The 24,777-nt window shown below is 33.6% G+C and overlaps 2 protein-coding genes across 3 annotated transcripts in view; one reads left to right on the forward strand and one right to left on the reverse strand.

Moving 5' to 3' along the window:
• LOC125061207 (neurogenic protein mastermind-like) overlaps positions 1–17,042 on the reverse strand; it is a 34,073-nt gene extending 17,031 nt beyond the window's left edge. Inside the window, exons 1-3 of one of the 2 annotated variants that reach the window (XM_047666459.1) lie at positions 16,367–17,042; positions 10,105–10,312; positions 1,067–1,819 (exon numbers count right to left, since the gene is read on the reverse strand). In XM_047666459.1, coding sequence (XP_047522415.1) covers positions 1,067–1,819; positions 10,105–10,312; positions 16,367–16,431 — 1,026 coding nt within the window. In that variant the 5' untranslated portion in view covers positions 16,432–17,042. Of the gene's footprint in view, positions 1–1,066; positions 1,820–10,095; positions 10,313–16,366 lie in introns of both variants that reach the window. The other variant, XM_047666457.1, reaches the window with a different exon arrangement.
• A 1,467-nt stretch (positions 17,043–18,509) lies between these two features.
• LOC125061194 (heat shock protein 75 kDa, mitochondrial) lies at positions 18,510–24,092 on the forward strand. The gene is made up of 13 exons (XM_047666437.1): positions 18,510–18,806; positions 18,891–19,024; positions 19,164–19,325; positions 19,586–19,821; positions 19,993–20,102; positions 20,265–20,338; positions 20,559–20,835; positions 20,905–20,974; positions 21,712–21,859; positions 22,075–22,202; positions 22,421–22,608; positions 23,506–23,737; positions 23,865–24,092. Exons 1-13 carry the CDS (start codon positions 18,695–18,697, stop codon positions 24,037–24,039), a joined length of 2,046 nt encoding a protein of 681 aa, XP_047522393.1. The 5' UTR covers positions 18,510–18,694; the 3' UTR covers positions 24,040–24,092.
• Positions 24,093–24,777: the final 685 nt, after the last annotated feature.

A 24,777-nucleotide genomic window follows, 5' to 3' on the forward strand; every position in this document is an offset into this window, starting at 1 on the left:
TATTTTGAAAGAAATAAATATTTTGACAGAATTTTCAGTAGTTTGAAGTTTATTTGTTATAATACAAACATAAATATTTGTTAGTAGCAATACACACACATATATTTTTATAGAATTCCACTCCACATTAGTTCCTCTTTTAATTAAAGTTCAAGACAGCGGGGAGGGACACGTGCAGGCAGGAAGTAATGGCACCGCGACTTTTTCCATTCGAATAATACGATGTCATCGGCCGTTGCCTCTTATCGTACATTGTTACACTTTAGAAAGTCGAGAACCGGTTCCATAATTTACCGGGAACTAAGATCTAACGTCTCCAATCTAACTGTTAATACTTCAATTGTTCAAAACAAAGTATCAAATACCCGTCCTTAATGTAACGCTTGTATGTAACCTAAAATCTTTTCAAAGGATTCTAATCCTTGAAGGAGCGATGCTTAATGCTTATGCTTATGACCTTAAGTTTTTACTAACTTTAAATAGAGTTTGAACAAAACATGTGGTCGGACACATCTGGTCGCGAATCTTGTTTTGTAAACAGAGCGATATACTTGTAAAACTTTCTTGCCTATTAAAAATATTACGCAGTCGACCGTTCAGAAGCTACTGGAAAATAACCGGCAGGTAGAAACAGCGATTGATGCATGCATTATTAGCTCATTGCAGTACTCTAAATCCAAAGACCATATTAATGTGTAGTGGGCGTGGGTGAGCTAGAAGAAGACGACGCGGTTAGACGTGTCTCTCACGCCGCGGTAACCCTTCTCTCCTTCAGTCTGCGAACGGGCTAGCAGCGCGCGCACGCTACGCCCGGTCGATAATACCCCAGACTCCTATGTTTTTTATGTCCTTTCACGTCATGAATTACAAAATAAAAAAGTAACAACAAATGCATTGGATTTTTTTTATTAATTTATATTTACACGTTTAATTATTAACTTCGTCGATTTACGTTTGTCTAACGGCTTGCATTCGCCGAGCTAAAAGTTTTGGCGCGAACGAAATGAAATAAGTAAATATTTATAGAGCTTTAGTACGCATGAGCAAATTAATTTGAAGTACTCACCTGCAGATTATGATGAGGTTGCGACAGATGTAACTGCTGTTGTTGGGACATGTGCAAGTGGTCCATCGAAGGTTGCGTAGGTCTCGGTCCAGGGCGGTAGTTGCCGTAACCCCGATACCGCGCCCAATCACCACCGGTCGCTTGCTGATGCTGTTCCGCCATATGCTTGAGCGTCTGAGCCGCCGGAGACATCTCCCCAGCCCCATACGGCCTCGGTGCCGGCTCTCCTTCCGACGGCTCCAGATTACCAATACTACCCCCGTTCAATTTCCCCGCATCCAGATCAAAATCTTTCATGAACTCAGGATATTCCGATATTTCGGTAATGAGATCTTCAAATGTATCATCGCCGTCGTCTTCGCCTATCAGCTCCGCCAAGCCAGGGAAAGAGGAAGCTGCATCCCGCTCCAGAGCAGCAGCACACTCGTCGAGCCCAACAAATTCATCGTCAGCTACCTCTGACTTACATTCTGCTTTGCATTCCCTTTCGCAGTCTAGTGGGGTTGGTATTCGAGGAGGTTGCTGTGGTGGCGGGGATCCGGACGTTTTCACCGCATTTGCTAGAGCTTTTACGGTTACGTTCGTGGATATCTGCTGCGGTTGCGAGTCCGCCGCAGACGTCGTGAACTCCAGCTGCTGGACAATCTCGACGGAGAATTTCGTAAGAGCCTCTCCAGCTCCATTTACGCCAGCATTTCCTCCACACTGTAGTTTCGCAGGTGGTTCATAATCGCCGCAGCCAAATTTTTGTTGCTGCAAAAAAAACGTAAAATAAGTGATATATTTAAATACAGTAGAACCTCGTTAAGTCGAACCTCGATAAGTCGAAAACCTCCAAATCTCGAAAAAATGTTTTGTTCCCTTCCCTTAAAACACCAAAACCTCCATTACTTGAAATCTTGAACCTCTGTTAATCGAAATAATCACCGAGTCCCTCCAAACCATTTTGGTACATATTTTCACTCTATAACTCGAAAAATTAAATTTGACCTCTGTATCTCGAACATAGGAACGTTTTATTTTACAACTTGATCATTTGGAATTTATTATCTCTATTGTTCGAACAAAAATAAGTTACCGACTTTAAGAACTTGCCGACAATGTGAGTACACTATTGTTTCTTAGAAAACATTTTAGGAGTATACAATAATAAATTTATGACTCATGGAAACACGTGTTTGCTTGCTCTCAAAATTTATAAGAATAAACCTCAAACTCTTTATGTCGAATCAAAATCCGCCTAAGTCGAAATCCTCCATAAGTTGAAAACTCTATAACTCGAATTTTTTGGCGTCTCCCTTGATGTTCGACTTATAGAGGTTCTACTGTATAATTACACTATCAAGTACTTTACAAAGACAAATACGTTTTAGTTCTTGTCTAGGGCTTCGCTTCTAATTTCATATATGTAGATAAAATATCATACTATATTTATATGTATAGATATGTAAAGTAAACATTCAAAGTATTACAGGATCATATGCTCAACCAAACGCGTAGTAAACAATTTAGTTCACATAACGCGTCCATTCGCCCAGCACTAGCCTCAACAACAGCTATTTAAAGACATTGATTCAACTTTTGCACCGCAATGAGTGTAATAAACAAAACAATTACCTTGGATATTTATTTACATTTATAGGAAAAAACTAGTATGAGATGTTCGTTCAAGGATTCGATGGAAATCAATGAATAAATGGAATTTACGTATTTGTAATTACTTGATACTAAAGTATTCATTTATATCAAAAGACCAGTACTTCTCAATTTAATAAGAGACTTCTGTATTTGTTTAAAATAATTAAAAATCATTGAAATGAATTCAATTGAAGGGTGATTGTATCTTCAAACTTCATTAGAAAGTATATTATATCTTGTAACTTAATTTCTATAAGTAGGTATTTTAGAGCCTTAGAAGGAAAGAATTATATAAATTATAAACTACTTCTCATTTATAGCATTCTTTATTTAAGATAAATGTAAAGACACAATTTTGATAATATATTTTTATTTAAATGTACATGCTACTAACAAAAATATATGTTAGTATGGTGTGTGAAAAGCAGAATATTTTTAAATAATTAAGTCTAGATTTGAATAATTGGTAAAGCAAGGTTAACAACATCGTCCAATGAAAAGGAACTAAAACTTAAATCGGCATCTAAGATGGGTTCAAAATCCAGGGAATAATTATGACAAAATTTCTATTAAAAAAATATTATTTAATTTTACGCGTTGCGCAAGAAATCTTGGATTAAATTATTTTTTGTTTTATAAGTTCGTCGCAATACGCTAGGCAATAACACCTAAGTTAAGTAATTTTAAAGGTTTACAGTCCATCAAAATCAGACGAAGAAAAGGAAATAAAAATCTTACCTAAACGGGTGCAGCAATTTTTTAAGGAAAATAATAAGGGATTTGAAATAATTTGTCTTATTTTAATGCAAATTCCAATACTTCCAAATGAAAATGTTAGCCTTGATATCTAATAGAGTTTCCGAGCTCTCGGGCTAATCGTGAGCGGCGCAAAATAGGTCCGAGACAATGCGAGGCAACGCTTACGAAATTGCGCAGTTTGCACAACAACTGCTCAGCCCTATTGAGTTTAATAAATACAATACTTTCACAATTTACATGAATAGTTAATAAGAAACTCCAACTCAACCAATGAAATTTTCTATTGATTAGAATCAATACGCGACATTAATTGATACACTTTTGTCTTATTTAAAAGCAATAACATTTAAAAGTTAATTTACAATGAAAACCTATTTGAAAGTCTTCTAATATGTTCTAGGAATTCCCTTAGTACAAGCACAGTACGTTTTACTATAACAGTTATACTTCAATATAATTTATATAATAATATCCCATTTTCGATTAAGCTAAAGGCCGATTGGTATAGTCCATCCTCTACCCGTTGGTCAGACCAGGTAAAGACAATTATGGGTCTCAACCTAATGCACTAAGACAGGCTGAGGATAGAGTAGCAGCAGAAGCAGGTCGACGTATCGGTTAGGGATTTTCAAGACAAGCACGACCTTCAGTAATGAAGACAGAGAAGCAGAAGAAAGGCCGATTTGTCTCATTTCACAAATAAATATGTTAAAACAATATTATCAAAACTGATGATGCTCCTACTAAAACGCCTATTTTATTGAATATTAGAGTTTATTCATTCAAATTTCTCTCATAAGAGAAATTGAAACAGTTACAATCAAGTTGTTTGTTTAAATATAACACATCGTATTTATCTTAATAGAACCGGACGTAATGTAAAATTCGCCATAGATAATATTAAAACAGGTTGATGAAGAATTCAAGTGTGCGTCATCTCAGCCTAGGACCGATATGTGAGCGTCAGCACAAAGTCGAGGAATCCATGACACATGAACAGGATATTCAACTCTTGGTCAAGATTACAACAATGAATGTTTTGTATTTTACCACGCTACAATGTATATTAAAGACATTACATATAAAATCTTCTTTTTAAGCTATGCCCGCGTGTGACAAGGTTAAGTATGTAACATTTTTAAATTGATACTTTAGACTCTCGCGAAAACAATACGATTTATTGCGGACATGACATCATCTCTCACTTCTAGAAAAATTGTCAGTTCATATTCCTGACTACAATACTCGTAGTCGTGCTATGTTGCATGTTAACTCGTTTAAGCTATCGCGGATATCTTATTAAGGAGTATTAAGAATATCCATAGCGCAAAATCACCTGCATCATGAGCACCCCCACATACACACCCTCACTTTCACACCATCACACAACACAGTCAAATTAGTTAAATGTATTGAATATTTTTTTTGTTTTTATTGTTTTCTTTTCGGAAATGTTTGAACCTTTTTGTAAATATTATGAATTCTATATCTTTAGTATAATTGTTTATTATTTATTATTACATATAATTTATGTTATCAGTAGGATTACGAAATAATTAAGTATGTCATAAAAGCACCAATTAGGTGAATGTGGGCAGTGATGGCTAGTAACACAATACTTTTCTCCTTCTTTTCTCTTTTTTTCTCCTTCTCCTTCCCAACCACGCCTTTTAAAATGTGGTGTCAATTTAAGACTAAACTCGCATTAACAAGTTTATTGTAGGGTAGGGCGGGGCTAGTTGAGCAATTTTTCACTTGCTTGGATAAAGCTCCTCAATGATAAGTCTCAATGAGTTGTTATGTGTCCTGATGGATTAGTAATTTATCCCTTAACAAAAGTGTCCATAGTATTTTTTTGTAACAAGTCCAATATAATAGCTACAGATGTTTAAATGCAGAAAGTCAAGTATGCTCAATGTACCCCATAGGTGGGGTAAGTTGAGCAAGGGTATGGGGCAAGTTGAGCACTAAGAATGTCTAGGCCAAACCATGGGTTCTATGATAACTTGAGATGAAGTAAAATATGTGTTAGACAGTCAGCTTTTTATTTATAGTCTTTTATTGACATAACAACAAAACTTAAAGAAATTTTCTTTGTATAATTACCCGAAACTAGAACAACAAAACATGAGCATCCATATCTATCCATTACTTCCGATAATTTCTAAAAAAGATTACCAAGGCTGGTGGGTTCGGGTTTTTGTATGGATAGCTACGATTTTTTTGTTTTAAAAACATCATCAACCATTGTTTTCCGGCCATCTTATTTGCAATTCAGCTGGGTGGAATTTCAATGCCGAATTTAGCAGCACACCCTTAGGCAAGGCGATGGTCGTCTTTTGGAGAAAAATTCTATTTGTAGCAAGTATTTTTTCAAACAGTCCTCCTGTGAGGGAGGATATACTTCCCTCGGTGTTGTATAGCCCATAAATGAACCATCACCTTCATTTAATTTATTTAAAAGTCAACCCATACCGAATTCTTTAGCGGCGGTATTCACACTTTTTCCCTCATCGTGGACAGCCTTTGCAGCATTATTTAAGTATTCAGCAGTGTAAGAACATCTCCTCCTCTTGTAAGCATCCAAACAAAAATAAAAGATTCATTACTCATCAGTTGTTTAAGTCGTGGAGTTAGTTGCTCAACTTACCCCAACCCGGAATTTTAAAAGAAAAGTGGGATTGTAAAAAAATGCCTAGAATTAGACCCAAATCCTATTTACAAATCAAAAATACAATAATCTTCTGGAAGATTAACACTGTCCTGATTGAAAACAGAGAACATTAGACAAAGACAGACGAAAACTTGCGATAAACAATGTTTTTACTTTTTGGTCACAAAATAAACAAAACGCCGTGACACTTCACTCACTCGTCGAGCTGCCACTAGCTATCGTGCGATGATTACCCCTCCTACGGCTCCTTCTTTTTGCTATTTGATACTCCCGCGTAAGGTGAATAGTTTCCGAGATATTTCGATTGCCCAACTTGCCCCTATGCTCAACTAGCCCCGCTCTACCCTACATATGTATTATATAACACCTTATTACTAAACCAATACTTGGTTAACCCTAGGTGACGTTAAAACAAACTGTATTGTCCTGGTATTTATATATATAGAGTGCAAAAAGAACCAATAAGTCCATTCTCAACCAACTAAAGATCACCACTGTCGACTCCAGCAGTTACAAACGTGTGCTAAGCTACTTTGGCCATATTGCCAGGAGAGAACCGAATAGTCTTGACAAGCTAGTGATGGTAGAGGAGTGATGGCAAAAGAAGTCAGGGTCGATCGCCTACCCGTTGGTTTGACCAGGTAAAGACAATTATGGGTCTCAACATCGCTAATGCCACACAAGCTGAGGATAGAGTCTTGTGGAGACAGCAAGTCGACGTATCGGTTAGGGCTTCTCAAGACAGGCACGACTTTCAGTAATTAAGATTACGAAGAAGAGAGAGAGTACGATTACTAGTAGTAGTAGATAGTGATGTGTGGAATAAACTGTGTTAGAAGTTCAAGACAGGTGAAAAAGAATAATTACAACACGTGTTTGAAGGGACAATTGAAATCGCGTCCGGATGTAACCCAGCGTCAATTGACTTGCCCTCTGGCATCGCATGCGCATCCCGTGAATGTACGAACATTACATAATTACATTTAGGTATATTAAAACAACAGGTTAATTATCTAGACATAATATTGTACATGCAAGTACTCATCTACTGTGCGTCTGTAAGTAAACTCCTCCTAAACGGTTTTGTTGAATTTTTTTGATTTTTGGACACAGGAGGAACATCTGATGTGAAGTGCTACCGCCGACCATAGACACTCTCTATACCAGAGGACTCGCGAGTGCCGGCATTTTAAGACGTGGTACGCTCTTTTTTTTTTTTTTTTTCTTGAAGGACCCTAAGTCGAATTGGTTCGAATGGGTGTATGTGTCAAGTTTTCAGTACTTTTCAGCATACGTGTCTCTCGCTGTCCAAGCCTAAGCTAATCAAGCGTTAATAATCAGTGGAATCTACTTTACGACTTCCATCAAGTAATACAAATTATTTACATTTCTGTCCATTTTTCATACAATTTGTATAACTTAGACAAATTCTATTGAAACAATACATCCACTGAGCATTTGTTAAATTTTACATAGAAAAATCTTTCATTTACGATAATTATTACAATTTACGCATTCTTCGTGCTACAGATAAAAATACATATGATTTGAAATCTACTTTACTAACAGATAAAGATATTTTATATTTGTTTGTAATTGATAAAATCGGAAACAACTGAGCCGGTTTTTACCGGTTACACAAGGTTATTCAAGACTCGTCACAAGAACAACTCGAAACACTACAAAAAACCTTTATCACGATCCCGTGTATATACCCCCTAAACGTACGTCTCAAATATCTAAAAACACTTTCTAATCACAATTAACAAATTATTTTTTAATTAAGGAATATAGTACGTTAATGAACTTGTGTTTGTGTTGTGTTGAAATGAATTAAGCCCCATAAAAACAAAAAAACAGTGACGCTACGACCTCAGATTTCGGTTTCTGTTTCAAGATTTGTCAATCTAATAGGCAAGTAGGTAATCAGCCTCCTGTGCCTGACACACGCCGTCTACTTTTTGCTTTTAAGGCAAGCCGGTTTCCTCACGATGTTTTCCTTCAACGTTCCAGCGAATGTTAAATGCGCACATAGAAAATCCGTTGGTGCACAGCCGGGATCGAACCTACAACCTCAGGGATGAAAGTTGCACGCTAAAGCCACTAGGCCAACACTGCTCGCAAATTCAAACATATAGTAATCGTATTTTATATAAATTGTTAATGTCATTAGCAAATAGCGCCATCTTTTGACAATTTGGCAATGAACAGCGTCTGAGGCCACAGATTTCTCAGGCCACGTTGAGAAAAATTCACATAATTATAAATTATAATTTATATGAATTGATTAAATATTTACAGGTGATTTAACGGTTATACTTAATAAACAATTTAAACACATTTTAATGAGACACATCTATCTGTCAGTGTATCAGTCACAACTCACAAGGCAATTATCAGCCATTAAGGAACACTTGTTTCGCCGGGAATCGACCTTCGGAGCTAAGCTCTAAGGGGCGGTGAGTTACATAACTTACAGAATGACATATAGTATGTAAATCGCCCCAAATGGTACCTCAAATGTAAAACTTTGCATTATGTAATGTTAACGCAACTAGAGTTTTATTGAAAACAGAGCGACGCAATATTACTTCATACGATTACCAACAATACGATATTGCCTAGTGAATTCTTGTCTCGAAATAATTGCGCGTGCCTTATCACTGTTCAATGATGTCGTAAATAAACACGATTAAAACATTAAAAAGGTCCGACAGGTATATGGGGCTAGTTTTTCTGATATATTCTTGCGTATTTAGAAATAGATTCAGGTACTAGATAAAGGTATACTGTCATTGTATATTGAAATTCCAAATTTAAAAATACGAGTTTCTTCGTACGCTAAGTGGTATGCTGCATTTTGCGTATTTGAAAATAGAACTCGCAATGTTCGAAGGTTATATAACACTATTATACAGGGTATGTTCCGATATACACTGCGACCACTGTACAGAGTACCGTCAATTTAGTATACTGTGAAACCGTTTCTCTATAGCCAGCTATACTGGTTACAATTTAAAACGGAACGCAGTCCAGTATACTAGTCAGCTTCGTTTTTCGACACGGTTTTCAAATGAGTGCATCAAAGTTTTTCAATTCAACAAGAAAAACTATTATTGGAGTATTATCGCATTAAAAAAATCTATATTAATATTAACTGTCAATTGAATTAATACTACAAAGAAAGTAAGTTAGAATTTTAAATGTTTGTTATTAAACTGTAAGTTATATCAGCCGTTAGGCATTCAAGTGGTTTTGATTGATCACGTGATCAAAGCACTGCGAGTACCTTACCTCGAAAACGCCAGTGCTCGCAGTAGAAGTATAGCGGGGATTTGTGACGTCATATATTTCCTAGGACGCTGCGGCTGTATACTGCAGTCCATAGCGGAACAAATTTTTGAACAGTGGGAGCACTATACAGTACTCGCAGTGTATATCGGAACATACCCACAACCTCATTCATAATTTAAAAATCGAAAGCTTTGTCCATACTAAGAAAATTTTTTAAAAATAGAATTTATCAGTGTCTTCATTCCACCCCATAGACAGGATGACTTCATATTACACCGTAGTTTTCTAAATAGTACACGTAAACTTATAATTGTTTTAATTCAAAGAACATAGGTATAAAAAACACAATGTCGCTTCACTAGCCGTCATGGAAAACTAGAAACTATAATTATATACATATCTAATTACTTTACACACGTAAATAACGTGATAATGGCAGAACGCAAAACTTGTTTTAAGACGATTGTTACTTTGCAATACGAGATTTCAAAGTCAAACCAAAATCAGTCTTTAGCTACAGGATAGAGGCCTTGAAATTGTATTTATTTTGACTATACCCGTAATATTGAAATGAATTTTGCTAGTTAATATAATATACCTTGAATACTAAAAAAAATATTGAGGAACTAAACTAAAATGAAAAATAATAAATAAGGTAGCTCACACAGCTCACATGCACGCTGCTATGTAGGTTGCTGCTTATGGAAGGCAGGTCTGGTTTTCGGTCTGTCTTCTTCGCTTGCCGTTTGGCCTTGCCCTCAAGAAACCTCTTCTGGAGTGCACTCGTCTCCAAGTTTTGCTGTTCACATGCGCCGGTGAACGATTGATCGAACCTTGGCACACATTCCGACTGACGGCGTCTGTACGTCTCTATCCTCCTCCTGTTGACAAAGAACAAATTGTTTAAAATGTTTATTTCAAACACTAATTATAAATTAATTAATAATTCTTTCGATTTTTATGGTAGTTTAAATGTAAGTATGAGAAGTAGAACAAAATGCCCAAATAGAAAAGTTGGTAGCCCAGTCCAACATTATAGGCGAATACAAGGCCAATCGACTACGTTGGCTGGGGCACCTTGATGGGCCAAGATCGGGCAAGAATGAGGTTTATCTGAGCCGACCTAGTGGTCGGAGACCAGTGGAGGTCTGGAGGATCTGCTGCAGCTGAAAGCCAGCAATTGTCGGGACAGGGAGCGCTAAAATATTCTCTTTTTGGAGGCCACGAGTGAGTGATGCGAAGTAGCCGCGCGGATTAGTTAAATAGGTGTAAAGGGGCAGTATATTTCTTTCCACATACCAAATATGAATTTAAATTTTTTCTGATTGTCTAAAAAACTTTCCAGGTCTATCAGTCAACAATAAATCTACCTTCACTCTTTGGAGCAACCACAGAGCTCTGTCACTTGTCAGTCAAACGTTAGATTTATCTATCGTTATCGTCGTAACTCGAAAACATCGATTTGGCATGATGACATAATTGAATATCCAAGTTGACCATAGCTTCCATGTCAACTGTCTCTTGCAGCACTTAAATTAAATGTACTCTATTAACTAATTGGTACTTAATTAAATTCGTATATGAAACGGACACATTGAATGCAAATTCCGTTTTCTTTGTATCTTCAAATTAAATAAACAGTTATGATGTTATTAATGTCTTACACATATACCATCAAACCGTGCCCTACTTGCAGTTGTTTTGACCCACCTTCGAGCGTCTATCCAGTTTTAAACAGTATTCATGTATTTTATACTAATAAACCGCATTTAGCATTGGATTTAAACAATCCGTTTGAAAGGGAAAGGAGGGATTTTTATTATGCGCTGTATTATATTATTTGTAAAATTAAGCTAACTTTGATTAATGTCTACTGGTTGTGTTCTAACATATAATAAATGTCCATTTGGGATGTGACGTCATTATTATATTTAAAGTGGATATATTATATTTTGTGTATTAGGCTAGTTGAAAAAAGTCAAACGATACGATTTCATCGGTAAGAATGTATAGACATTGTTTCGAGGTTTAACAGTAAGGTGTATTAACAACTGGTTAGGCATTTTTTATCGCTAAGGGCCAATGTTTAATACGAGATTCATACAATTCAGTTTAGCAAATGTATCAAATTATACCATACAAAACATAAACGTAATACAAACATTGATTTTATCTAATCTATAAAAATGTATAATTGCATAGGTGATACGTAAAAATTGTCGTCTTTCGAGTTAAAGACCGAGAATTGACCTTAGAATTTAATCAATTGTTGTTTCCATATGTTAAAGATTTGCATATTGTACCTGTCGTTCACTGCTTCGTTGGTGTAAAATAATTTATACGAATACGAAAACTAATAGGAGCTTAATAGTTATTATTTTTTAGTGAGCTATATTTAGTTAAGCATAACATTATTTATATGTAGGAACAGTATTATTAATATTTTGTTTAATATATAATGGCTTTTCCAAAAAAAGCTAACTAGCATGCATGCAAAAACATTTTAGTTTTTAAAAATGTAATAACAACCAGCCAGCCATAGGAGTGAATGTGACGTTAGGGATACATTTTCTATGGACAATTTTTAAGAAGATATATTGAAAATTGTGTATATAATTTGCAATATTTAATGAATACACACGGTGTCCTAACAACAGTATATACCACTGTACGATGTTCAGTGAGCCGCAACTCCGACGGTCACCTTGGGTAAATGTTAATGCGATGTCTACTAGCTTTTCATTTATACGACCAAAATGTTCGTTGAAAACGTTTCAAGGCTGTTGTCAACCGCATTATAATACGCATCAACGAAAAACCTCTAGTTCTAAGAAACACTTTTTGGGGTAAAACACGTAGCGCTCACGCACCCGAATGAAAACATGTTTAATGAAGAATTAGACATCTGAAAATCACCCTAAACTGCCGTCTGTCAAAAACGTGTTCCATTTTGACATACCGGAGTCATAGTTCTAGCTGTTCATACTATCTTACCCTGAGTTAATTCGACTCCACTACAGTTGTGTTATTTTAATACTATGACGATACTATTTTTTTATAGAAATAATTATATTAATGAGAATGCAAAGTTATAATTAAATGTAACTATAGTTATCAATAAGGCCTTGGTAAAAAAGGTTAGGTTAAAAAATATTGAAACTCAAGTTAAATCCTGAACCATACTAGTCCACAAGAAACTATCGGATTAAGTTTTTTATTTGTCTTACATATATATATCCTCTGAGCGAATTTCATTATAAAGCGTCTAAGTCAATATATAATATATTTATAATTACGTATTTTACAATGTTAAAAATGTTTACCTACTAGTCACCAACCAAATTGGCATATTCAAATTCAAATTTAAATTCAAAAATCATTTATTCACGTAGGTAACACAATGTACACTTGTGATTCGTCATTAAAGAAAAGAAGTATAGAAGAAGTATAAAAGAAGAAAGCATAGAAGCGAAGTTATCGTATTGACATGTATGCCATATGTGAGGTACAAAATCCTTTTCAGAATGATGAGGCCGAGTGATGAACATAACAAAACTTGGCACGTGTAAAACCATTCATATATCATTAAAATGCGTTTAATTCTCCATCCACATAACCGGTACTATACATAAACATCGCGTATATTCTTACCTAATCACACCTAAGCCATTATATAACGAGTATATCAACGGTACACGTCATTCAAATTCGGATACGATATCAATGTAGTGTTATGTACATACCTAACATTAAAAAGTATATAAGCATATTCAATTAAGTATATTTTACAAATGCGCTTCGCGTGATTTAAAAATTGTAAATGAACTAAGAGAATAAGAAATCAGAAAGAATTGCAAAATTTAACACATATAAATTCTATTTGTTATATCTGTTTCACAAGATGAAAACTTAATCTAGTACTCTGTACATAATCCTAAATGTGAATACATATAAAAACACTTTTCATATTTTACTAGTAAATAGGTAGGTATTTACACTTAATATAGTACGTTTAGTTTATGTAAACGTAAGCTTGTAACGCTCGCGAGAATTTGCATAAGGAAAACGAATACTTAAATTCGTAGACATTTTAAAACAACCGATAGATATGATACAGTACACTCCAATAACGCTTTTAACGATAAATCTGTGAACAACTGAGCTATCAGAAAATAAAAATCCCTTATAATTAAACACTCTATTAGCTATGAACGTAATCATCTACATTATATTGTCTTTGGTAAAAAGTACGTTTATTTACACAACTTAAGATTAAATCTAGTACATATTGTTACATTCTCTGAGGAGCTTTTCTTTCTTTCTTTTCTCTTGGGTACGGAGGCGTAATGCACTGACGCATTGTAGGTGTTTTTGTTTAGTTCAATGACCAGTCGCGTCTTGTGCGCGAACGCAAACAACTGACATCGATAAGGTTGCGTTGCTTTTTATATAACTCGTATATTTTTTCAGTTTACGTTCACTTTCAAATGATTGCATGCTGTATTCAAGCAGTGATGTTCGATGTTTTCTATCGCGTTAGTCTCAATAAATTGTTCAATTTTATAAAATTATCATAAAGAAATCGATATATATGAGCATCTATTAAAAAATACGCTAATTTAAGTAGTTTTTTATGTTACAGGAGGCAAACAGGCAGGAGGCTCACGTGATGTTAAGTGATACCGCCGCCCATGGATTCTCTCAGTACAATAGGGCTCACGAGTGAGTTGCCGGCCCTTTAAGAATTGGTACGCTCTTTTCTTGAAGGACCCTAAGTCGAATTGGTTCGAAAATACACATAGTACACATAGTCGTGTTGCACGGCAAAAACTTCCGTAAAAAACGCTCACTTGTGGGACGACGGACGGGTCTGATGATAAAACTCAGCTGCAGTTATTAGTCCGAACAACTGCTCTGAACACTCTCCATGGTAAATACGGTAGAAGATACAGAGAAATCACACATCGCTACGTAACGCCAAGGGATCAAGCCGCTCCAGAAGTGATTGGTCGTCGATGATTAGGATCGGTCTTCGTTAGTAAAAATATTTTTTACAAAGAAGTAAACATTATTGTTAAATTGATTAGCTTTATAAAGACAAAAAAAAATTCTAGATTTTCTATTTCTAAGCTCAAATAACCTGTCATGTCTTGAGAAGTAGCATACTACTATATCTAATATTAAAATTACCAGTTAATGATATAATTGAGATCTTAGAGTAATATTTAACGTATAACAAGACATAAATCTTATCGGAGCTCTATATTGACTACTTTCACCGCGCGATGCAGACGACATGTAATCTACATTATGTATAACTGATTTCTCACATAAATATACCATTTCCTTTTCTAGAACATATAACAACTCTACACTATAATAGCCTCTATAAATTCTTGTATTTTAGTTTCGTTTTCTGGAAGATTATTTAAATCATTAACATAAGGAATGAAACTGTCTCAGAGTACTTTTATTTTATAGAGTTACTAGTAAAGTATAATGCAACACTCGCTAAACTCACACTTACAAACTAAAACATAAACGTAAATTATTATAAAAAATCCTTAACTATCTAAATGGTTCTATTTTGAACAAGGTTTTACTACGCCTAAATTGTTCTTAAATTTTCCTTTTGAAATGCATTTTAAATATATATGTGATTTTCGATAGATATTTTTCGCATAGTATTTCGATATATGTATTCTTTACGACACAATTTTTACGTATACCAACGGAAACAATGCAATATAGGTACATAATCACGAGTAACCGTTAGCCGCGCCGATAGAAATACATATACAGTTTACATATTGCTCAGGTATGCAACTGCAATGTTATATTTAGAAAAGTCAGTGCATATATTGCAAACATGCACACCACCTACACTTATAGGGAGTCAATCTACAATATTATAAATATTATATATGTATTTATAAATACGTAAAGTTTTTGCTATAAAGTTAAATTATAAAGCATCAAAGTCAAAAGTAACATTATAGACGGTTAATTGAATTAATGATAGTAAAAGAAACAATAATTTATAATAAATCTTTTCTGAAACATTATTACATATTTATTAATACTAACTTACAAAAAGTTACTTTTACAAGATAAAAAACAATAAGTAGGAATAGTTGGAGGAATTGGCTTAAATAATTTCCAATAGGTTTCTCCTTTTTAGATTAAAATTAATCATCAAATGATATACATAATAATAATCTAATTAGTGTCATTTATTACTATTGTCGATTATAATATATATAAATTATAAATATAAATGTGAATGACTGGTTGTTTCAGAGTTGTTATACTAAAAAATGTATCATAATACTATTACTAAACAAACACATTGAAATGGGACTAGGTTTACCTATTAAATATAATGTATATTTATATGTCCATCATTTAAAAAACCTACATCAAAAAGTTTAGTTGTTTTACTCTTTTTCAATTAATATATTTATCTAATAAAATAATAATAAATAAAAAGGTGCAAATTAATTAATCTGATTTTGGTGGACAGATATGAATTTTGTAACTATGTTTAAATTGCCTAGAAATCTTTTAATTTTTGACTGCAAAATGATTACTTCATAATAATCAATTAAACAATTTGTACATAAGATTAAATAAATATAATGAAATATTCTGTTTAGTTCAGATAGGAACTGTTTCAAAATTCAATGTAAAAATCAAGTGAAATTTACAAGGATCTTATTAATGTTTGAGGTGCACTCCTTAATCTCATATCACACCGATTTTTATATATTATGTTTGACTTTTTAAGAAATGCTCAAGAAATTCTAGAATACAGACCTGAGAATTAGAATATTCTTCTTAATTTTAATGTAAAGGTCTTTAAAAAAGCTCAGAGCTCCCCGTAATTAAATCACATAAGAATACTCAAGAGAAATGACTTGTAAGAGAGAACTCACCTTAGGCGATCAACAACAGCTTGACGTTTAGGAGGTAGTATCATTTCTTCCATGGGCTGCAACATGTTAGGCGGGTGCTGGGCAGGCGAGGCGCCGGGCAGCAGGCCGCCCGCGCCACCGCCTCCAACCAGATGCTCCACGGTGAATCTTTACTACTTTACCTCTGAACTACCATTCTCAGTCCTTAAACTACAGATCAGCGATCAAGTACAGCAACGTAGTGATAACACTATGAGATAGTAACAACAGTTCGTCCTATACACTCTTAGCACATTTTTCATGATTACACTTTTACAAGTCACAGCACTTGTACGAGCCTGATTCACACGGTACCTTCAAGAGTCACTTAGCTCGCTCCGTCTGCTATCATGTAATTTAACAAACGGAATATTAAAAACAAAACTTGTAAAGTCACATATCAGTCATCGCGACTAAGTTTTTAATGCTAGTTGTAACTTCTCAATTTCAGTACTACAAAATCATTCTTTAACACCTTAATGGAATGATAACTTAATGATTTAATATTGTCATTTCATAGAATTGGAGAATAACTTGAATTTATCATTATCACAATAAACAGTTCAACGCCCACAAGTTCCCAAACACAAGAATTGACTGAAGGCTGAAGCACTGAAACTGGCTTGACGGGCGCGGGGTACATAACGGCGACTCGGCGACGCTACTTTGAAGTTTAGCTATAATCTGACATAACCTTAGTGTTGTATACGAATTGTCGATAAAAAATTAAATTAATTATTCGCTAATATTCTTCTTTGGTAATGTTTACCGACAGGTACCAAAACCTAGAAAAATTAGTAAAATTATGTATTATCAAAGCATGAATGAATCTAAGAGATCCTACTACTATTACGGAAATAAAAAAATTTATGACATTTCTGTTTAATTCGACTGCTCGACTCAACGATATCAGTTCTTGCGTATAAATAAACATCAAGGCTGTGACTAGGAAAGTTATGATTTGATCCGATATTTATGGATTTGATTTTAATTAAGCCTAATCTGTTTTTGTGCATCGGAAAAAGTCAGTCCGACCAATTGATTTGATTAACTTTGCCCTAATTTTCGAATAATTCATCCAAAAACTACGGCAAATACAACAATAACAAATATTTGGAATTTATTTCCGATACAATAGAGTTGGGTAACTTAACAAAAAAAAAAGGGTGCGTGTACTTATGTAGGTACGCGCGTAAGAAGGTATACTTCTTTGGCTTTCTTTATTTTTTTAAAATATTAAATAATTAATAACAAATATTTAACGTTAATAATTTAATAATATTTAATATTTAGTATATTATTCAATTATTAATAAATATTAATAATAATAATTATTATTATTTATTATTTTATTATATTATTCATTCAATTTAATAACTACGTATGTTTCATAACCTTTTAACTAAGTAACAATAGGTCTTTGTAAAAAAACATTGCTAAATTTATTTGAAAAAATAATTATAACTTCTTTATTTGTTTAAAAGGTAAATGTTATTCTATTTCTTTTTACTTGTAGATTGTCTTATTCCCATCTCGCTCACTCACGCTCGGCGCCCATACTCATAATTTTGTGTCACGGTGCGCGCGCATCGTATAATTTTACTCTCATAAATTTTTCATAACCCGCCTAAAGAAGTATAACTTCAAAAATGATCAAAAGATCAGAACAATTAATTAAAGTATGAAACTTATTAATGTATACATATCTGTCTTATCATTGCTGTCCGGATCACTTTTTTTTTATGGCTCTGGCACGATTTGTGCATTAGCCAGCGTCAAGTATAGGATTTTAATAATTCGTGCTTGTCTTTAGAAATTCGACCGTGTCCTCCATGTACGGTTTAGGCACTCGCCCGGTACCGCACAACCTTCCCAAAGGCCGAGAACAAATTTTAAATTAAATTAAAACTTGCCCTCGAACCGGGAATCGAACCCGGTACCCATCACCATTCCGGATCACTTACACATGATTCGCGTATTTTCAGAAATATCGATTAAATTAACAACACTATTTGCTTGACATAAATGATTTGAAGCTTAACGGTTGCTTAACGTCAAAATAATGGTATATGACATCTGACAGTTAAGTCTTTGACATTCTTTTGTTAAATAAATCTGACTCCAAATATTGTCATTTCAACACATGAATGAAAATGTTCTTCGTTCGGTAAAAAAAATAGATTTATGTTTTTATACTCCTGAGATTTTCATAAATAATTGTTCGTAAAGGGTAAACGAGAACAATTACAAACACAAAAATTAAATTCTTATACGTAATTTCATCATAGTTTCAAATAATAGTACACTACTATGTCGGCTCTTCGAGCAAGATTAACTTCGGCTCTATTAACTCGACGTTTATTGAATCAGACAATAAACAGTTCAAAACATTTAAACGGAGTTAAAGTGTACAAACAGAATGGTAAGTATATAAATTGTTTATAAATTAGTCGAACAATGAATTTATGACATAACCTGAATTTGTTTAATTTTTCTGAATCTGTAGTTAGTGCGAAGTTCAGCACTGTATCAGATCAAAAGCCAGCAGAATCAAAAGGAAATCCAGAAAAAAAGGAGTTTCAGGCCGAAACACGAATGCTACTTGATATTGTAGCAAGATCTTTATACTCCGATAAAGAGGTAACTTACTCTCTTATATACTAATTAGGGTAGCCCTTCCAATAAACCTGTTTTGCTTTCAAACCCCTGTTATATCTCAACCTATCCATTCTTATAGTTAAGATGTTTTTTAATTACTATATGAAGTAATTATTTACAGGTATTCATAAGAGAACTTATATCAAATGCTAGTGATGCATTGGAAAAGTTCCGGTACTTAAGTGTGAGCTCAGCGGCTGAATCTCTACAGTTAGATAATACTGATAGATCACTTGAAATAAGGCTCACTACTGATAAACAAAACAGAACCCTAGTATTTCAAGTAAGTTTATAAACTAAAAGTTGTATTGATTTAAGAAACAGTCTAAACTTTTAATTTCTACACATTTGGTAAATAAATTAATGACAAATATTTTAAAATTTTCTACATTTAATAAAACCTTATCCTCCGGATATCACAACCTCTTTTTCTTTCTTCTTTTTTAATGATATTTAGTTTGTTTGAAAGTACTGTTTATTAATTTTGGTCTACAACAGATTTTCTAAGATATAAAAATAATTATTATTCATATTATGTTACAGGATTCTGGAATTGGAATGACAAAAGAGGAATTGATCCAGAATTTAGGTACAATTGCAAGATCTGGTTCAAAATCATTCATTGAAGAGGTTAAGAAAAAAGGAGCCGATGAAGCTAGTTCCATTATTGGACAGTTTGGTGTTGGCTTTTACTCTGCATTTATGGTTGCTGATAAGATTGAAGTGTTTACTAGAAGTAGTAAAACTGGATCTCCAGGATACAAATGGACTTCAGACGGGTGAGATAAAAATCCTTATAGTTTCTTCCTTCTTAGAAATCACTTTTTTTATTAATAATTTGTTTTTTTTTTATTAATACAAGGTTAAAAATTACTTAGCAAAAAGGTGAGGTATTACATAAATTTAAAGTAGTATTAAATTATTTCAGCTATATTGATATATTTTTTCAGGTCTGGAACCTATGAGATTCAAGAAGTGGATAATGCCCCAATTGGAACAAAAATTGTTGTATACCTCAAAACAGACTGCAGGGAATTTGCTGATGAAGAAAAAGTTAAAAGTATGTTTTTAACAACACTGCAATATCTATCTAATAATAGAGCCTTTGTAAAAGTGGTTTACTCATGTGCCATATTACATACAATTGTTTAAATTCAGAGGGCCAGATTATATAATATAATTTAAAATTATAAATATGAATAATTAATGTTTCGTTTTGCAGCAATAATTATGAAATACAGCAACTTTATTGGTAGTCCAATTTATTTGAATGACACACAAGTTAATTCTATAAAGGTTTGTTTTCTTTAATTTTTTTATATTTATTTCTTTGGTATACATACTCAATATTCGATTTTTATTTGGAATAGTGTGTTTGCTCTCTATATACAAGTTAAATAGAAATTGTGGAGATTGATATAAACAATAAAAGTTTTATAAAAAATACAACTAGAATAGTAGCGAGCATGATATATATAATTTTATATTTTTTGATAGATTATTTTTGTACTTTTAGCCACTCTGGTTAATGGACCCCAAAGAGGTGACACACGAACAACACATTGAGTTTTACCGATTCGTGGGCAATTCGTACGACAAGCCGCGATACACACTTCACTATAAAACAGACGCCCCTTTAAGTATACGGTCAATATTGTATGTCCCCGAAGGAAAACCGGGATTGTTTGAGCTATCGAGAGATTCTGACGTTGGAGTTGCTTTGTATTCACGAAAAATTTTAATTAAAAGCAAGGCCGAAAATATTTTACCCAAGTGGTTGAGATTCGTTAAAGGTACGAGATGCTTTTAGTTTAAACTAATTGTTTTGGTGACAATTTAATAATATTATTGTTAATTCTCAGGTGTTGTGGATTCCGAAGACATTCCTCTTAATTTAAGTAGAGAGTTATTACAAAATAGTGCGTTAATTGCGTAAGTATATTTATTTAGTAAATAATATAGTTAGTTAGTAAGCAAATTATTTAACACATGCATCCTGCCAGTGCTGACTTACGGGAGCGAAACATGGGCTTTAACAAAAAACGTAACAAATAAACTCTCCGTATGTCAACATGCCATGGAAAGGAGCATGACTGGGATCAAAAGACAAGACAAAGTAAGGAGTAGCAACCTCAGAGGAAAGACTAAGGTACAGGACATAACATTGAAAATAAGAAGACAAAAGTGGAAATGGGCAGGCCACATGATCAGGGGAAAGGACAAATGGAGTAAAATAATCACACAATGGTACCCAAGAGATGGAAAGAGAAAGAGAGGTAGACCACAAAATAGGTGGGACGACGACATTATACAAGTCGCGGGAACAACATGGGGTAGAGTGGCCATAGAAAGGCCAGAATGGAGAAGGTTGGAGGAGGCCTTTGCCATTTGGCAAACGGACACCCAAAAGTGGAAGAAAAGTACAATATACGAAAAATAAAGAAAAATTACTGGCATGTCCGAATAGAGGCTATAATAAATAATAAATAAATAAAATAATATAGTTATATAGTAGTCAATTAATTTAATCATCAGTGTAATAGATTAGATCCCATGACGATTATACTATCTTTATAAAGACCCCACTATCATAATGTTTGATAAATTTGTTATTTATTCTTCTATAATTTTGTTTATTTCTCAAACCCCACCGCCTTGTTTGTTTATAGAAAACTTCGACATGTCCTCACAAATCGTTTCCTCAAATTCATGGTTGAGAACTCGCAGAAAGATCCCGTTGGATATGATGCATTCTACAAGGACTACTCCTTGTTCTTCAAAGAAGGGATTGTCACTGGTCAAAGTCCTCTAGAAAAGGTATTATTTTTTATATTTAAATATAGTTAGAAAAATACTTTTTTATGTTGCATTTTAAATTATTATCAATTCAATGCTAGGATATATTTATTTTATATTTTTATTGACTTTCATAAGTGTACATTCCGTTACTTATATGAATAAATGATTTTGACTATAGAATTTTAAATGTCTTTCTATTATACCTCTGTAACAATTGTTGCTGATTTTTACAGGAGGAAATAGCAAAACTACTTCGTTTTGAATCTTCTAAACTGGAAAGTGGTGTAAAGACATCTCTTGCCGATTACAGCGCCAGACAGAAGAACGATCAGAAGAGTATATATTATTTGGCTGCTCCTAGGTCAGTTCCTTTTATTTATTTATTTAACATTATAAACTTTGACATAAGCAATAAAAGCCGCATTACAATTTAAAGTTATAATTATTTTACCTTTTTTCAATAATCAATCATTATTTTGTCAAAAAGGAAATGCTTCATAACATATTATCTTATTAAATGATTGATATATTGAAACGCTTTTTAATTATTAATTATATTTTCATAAAACAATATTGCAGCCGTGAATTAGCCCAGTCTTCCCCATACTATGAATCTCTCAAGAAGCGAGATGTTGAGGTCCTTTTCTGTTATGAGATGTATGATGAACTGGTTCTATTGGAACTTAAGGAGTTCAATGGAAGAAACCTTGTCTCCGTTGAAAACGATATGCAAAAGGACCCTTCTGAAAACTCAGATACGATTATTGGTAAGATTTTTCAATGAATTAATTTGCACAATTATGAAGGTGAACTTTGTACTGTGTTTGTGCGTGTGGTTCTACTTCGACAAACGTATGACTCTTTGCAAAGTACATAAACTCACTGCCAATATTGATTGCCAATCATAACTAAAACAAGAAAACACCCTAATATTTTAAAATAACATAACATAAAAGGCAGGCAACACACCCACTAACATGGGTCTACAGGATGCCTTTTATGGTTGTTCCATAGGCTTGTTTGCCCCCTTATTTTATTATAAAAAAATTAAGAAAAGTATAAAGTCCTGGTGAATGTATAGCTATGATTGAAACAATATTGTAACCATGATACCAAGGACTTTTTATTATTTATATGTAATATATATTGGTTATATCTTAATATATATAAATTACGTGTCACGTTGTTTGTCCGATATGGACTCCTAAACTACTTAACCAATATCACTTAAATTTGCACACCGTGTGCAGTTTGATCTAACTTAAAAGATAGGATAGCTTACATCTTAATTTATATATACCCGTAATATTATTTTATTGCAAATTATGTAGTCCCAACGTTTCACATAAGACTAATTGTAAGATCAATGACATAACCACCAAAAAAGCATGGTGTTCCCCATGACTGGAGTTCTCCTACCGTTTCCCTTAAATAGTTTACTGCTATGTAATATATCAAAAAACTTAGCCACAGCAACACTTGGCTGAGTCTGCTAGTCAGTTATATTTCTTCATAAGATAGTATTAATTTACCATATAAAAATACGTTTTCATATCATGTTTGAATTTTAAATTAATAAAACTGCCCCAATGTTATGTATGCTTTACAACTACAAATGGCATATATAAGACAGCGTAATTCAAATATTGTTTTATTGTTTACAGGTAGCGATGACCTACAACAGACCCAAGTGAATGACCTGCTTTCATATTTAAAGTCACATTTAACAGGCAAAGTGTTTGAAGTGAGAACAACCCAAAAGTTAGATTCTCATCCGTGTGTAATAATTGTACCGGAAATGGCTGCAGCTAGACATTTTATAAGAACTCAAGCTCAAAATCTTAGTGAAGAAAATAGATTTGCACTTTTGAGACCACAATTGGAGATAAATGCTAAGTAAGATTTTGTTTTCACTTGTCATAGTCGTCTGTAGGGCTACAATAAATATGATGGTTCTTGAGCAATATAAACATATGAAACAATTTTTTTTTAATAAAATAATGAATGATTAATAAAATTTCAGGCATCCCATAATCAAAAAACTCCACAAGCTCATTTCAACTGACAAGGAGCTGGCAAATATGATTGCACAACAGCTGTTTTCCAATGCTATGGTCACCGCAGGATTAGTTTTGGACCCAAGAAATCTGATCACAAACATAAATGATCTTCTTATTAAGGCTTTAGAAAAACATTAAAAGGATTTTATGAATGTTAATGTGTATTGCAAATAAATTATTTGTTTATAAAACATCTCTTTAAAAATATCTTTTGACTTGGAATCTTCGTGACTTGAAAATAATAACTAATGTATGAAGTCATACACTTCATACATTAGTTATTATTTTAGTGATGTATGGCAGTTATTTTATTTTAAAATCATAATTATAATTATTGTACATTATCTCGTAAGTCGTAAACCTATTTGATACATTAAGATTTTACCCAATAGTGCTATGATACATAGTTTGTAGGTTCTTTCGAAGGTACATAACTATAGGCTATCGCAGTCAAAAATTTGTGTCAAAATTGAAGTGTCGCATATAAAACTATACATTGGAAAAGCCCGTCTGAGCATTTGTGGTATAAAACTGTTGTTGCTATGTTCCACCTAGGAGTTAGGACCAACTTCAAATACGCGTAAATATTGATTAAAACCCCCTAGTTTTTGTTACCAATGTTAAGTATAAAATTTCTATATATAATATAGCTTTTTGCTATTTCGGTACCTAATAACCTTGCCTAAATTGCTTAGGCTTGATATAAATTCTATAGAATCATCGTGTTTTATGTAAAAAATCCCTTGTATAAGTGCGTTTTCCAATTACAGCACTAGAGCGCATTATGCGGCATAATGCTCAACGTTGAATGTTCCAACTACAGCAACGCTTCGCACAATTGAGCACTCTCAAAACGAATGCTCTCGCGTGCTTCTC

Source organism: Pieris napi, chromosome 23 (genome assembly GCF_905475465.1).
Source record: "Pieris napi chromosome 23, ilPieNapi1.2, whole genome shotgun sequence".
NCBI classification, from domain to species: Eukaryota; Metazoa; Arthropoda; class Insecta; order Lepidoptera; family Pieridae; genus Pieris; species Pieris napi.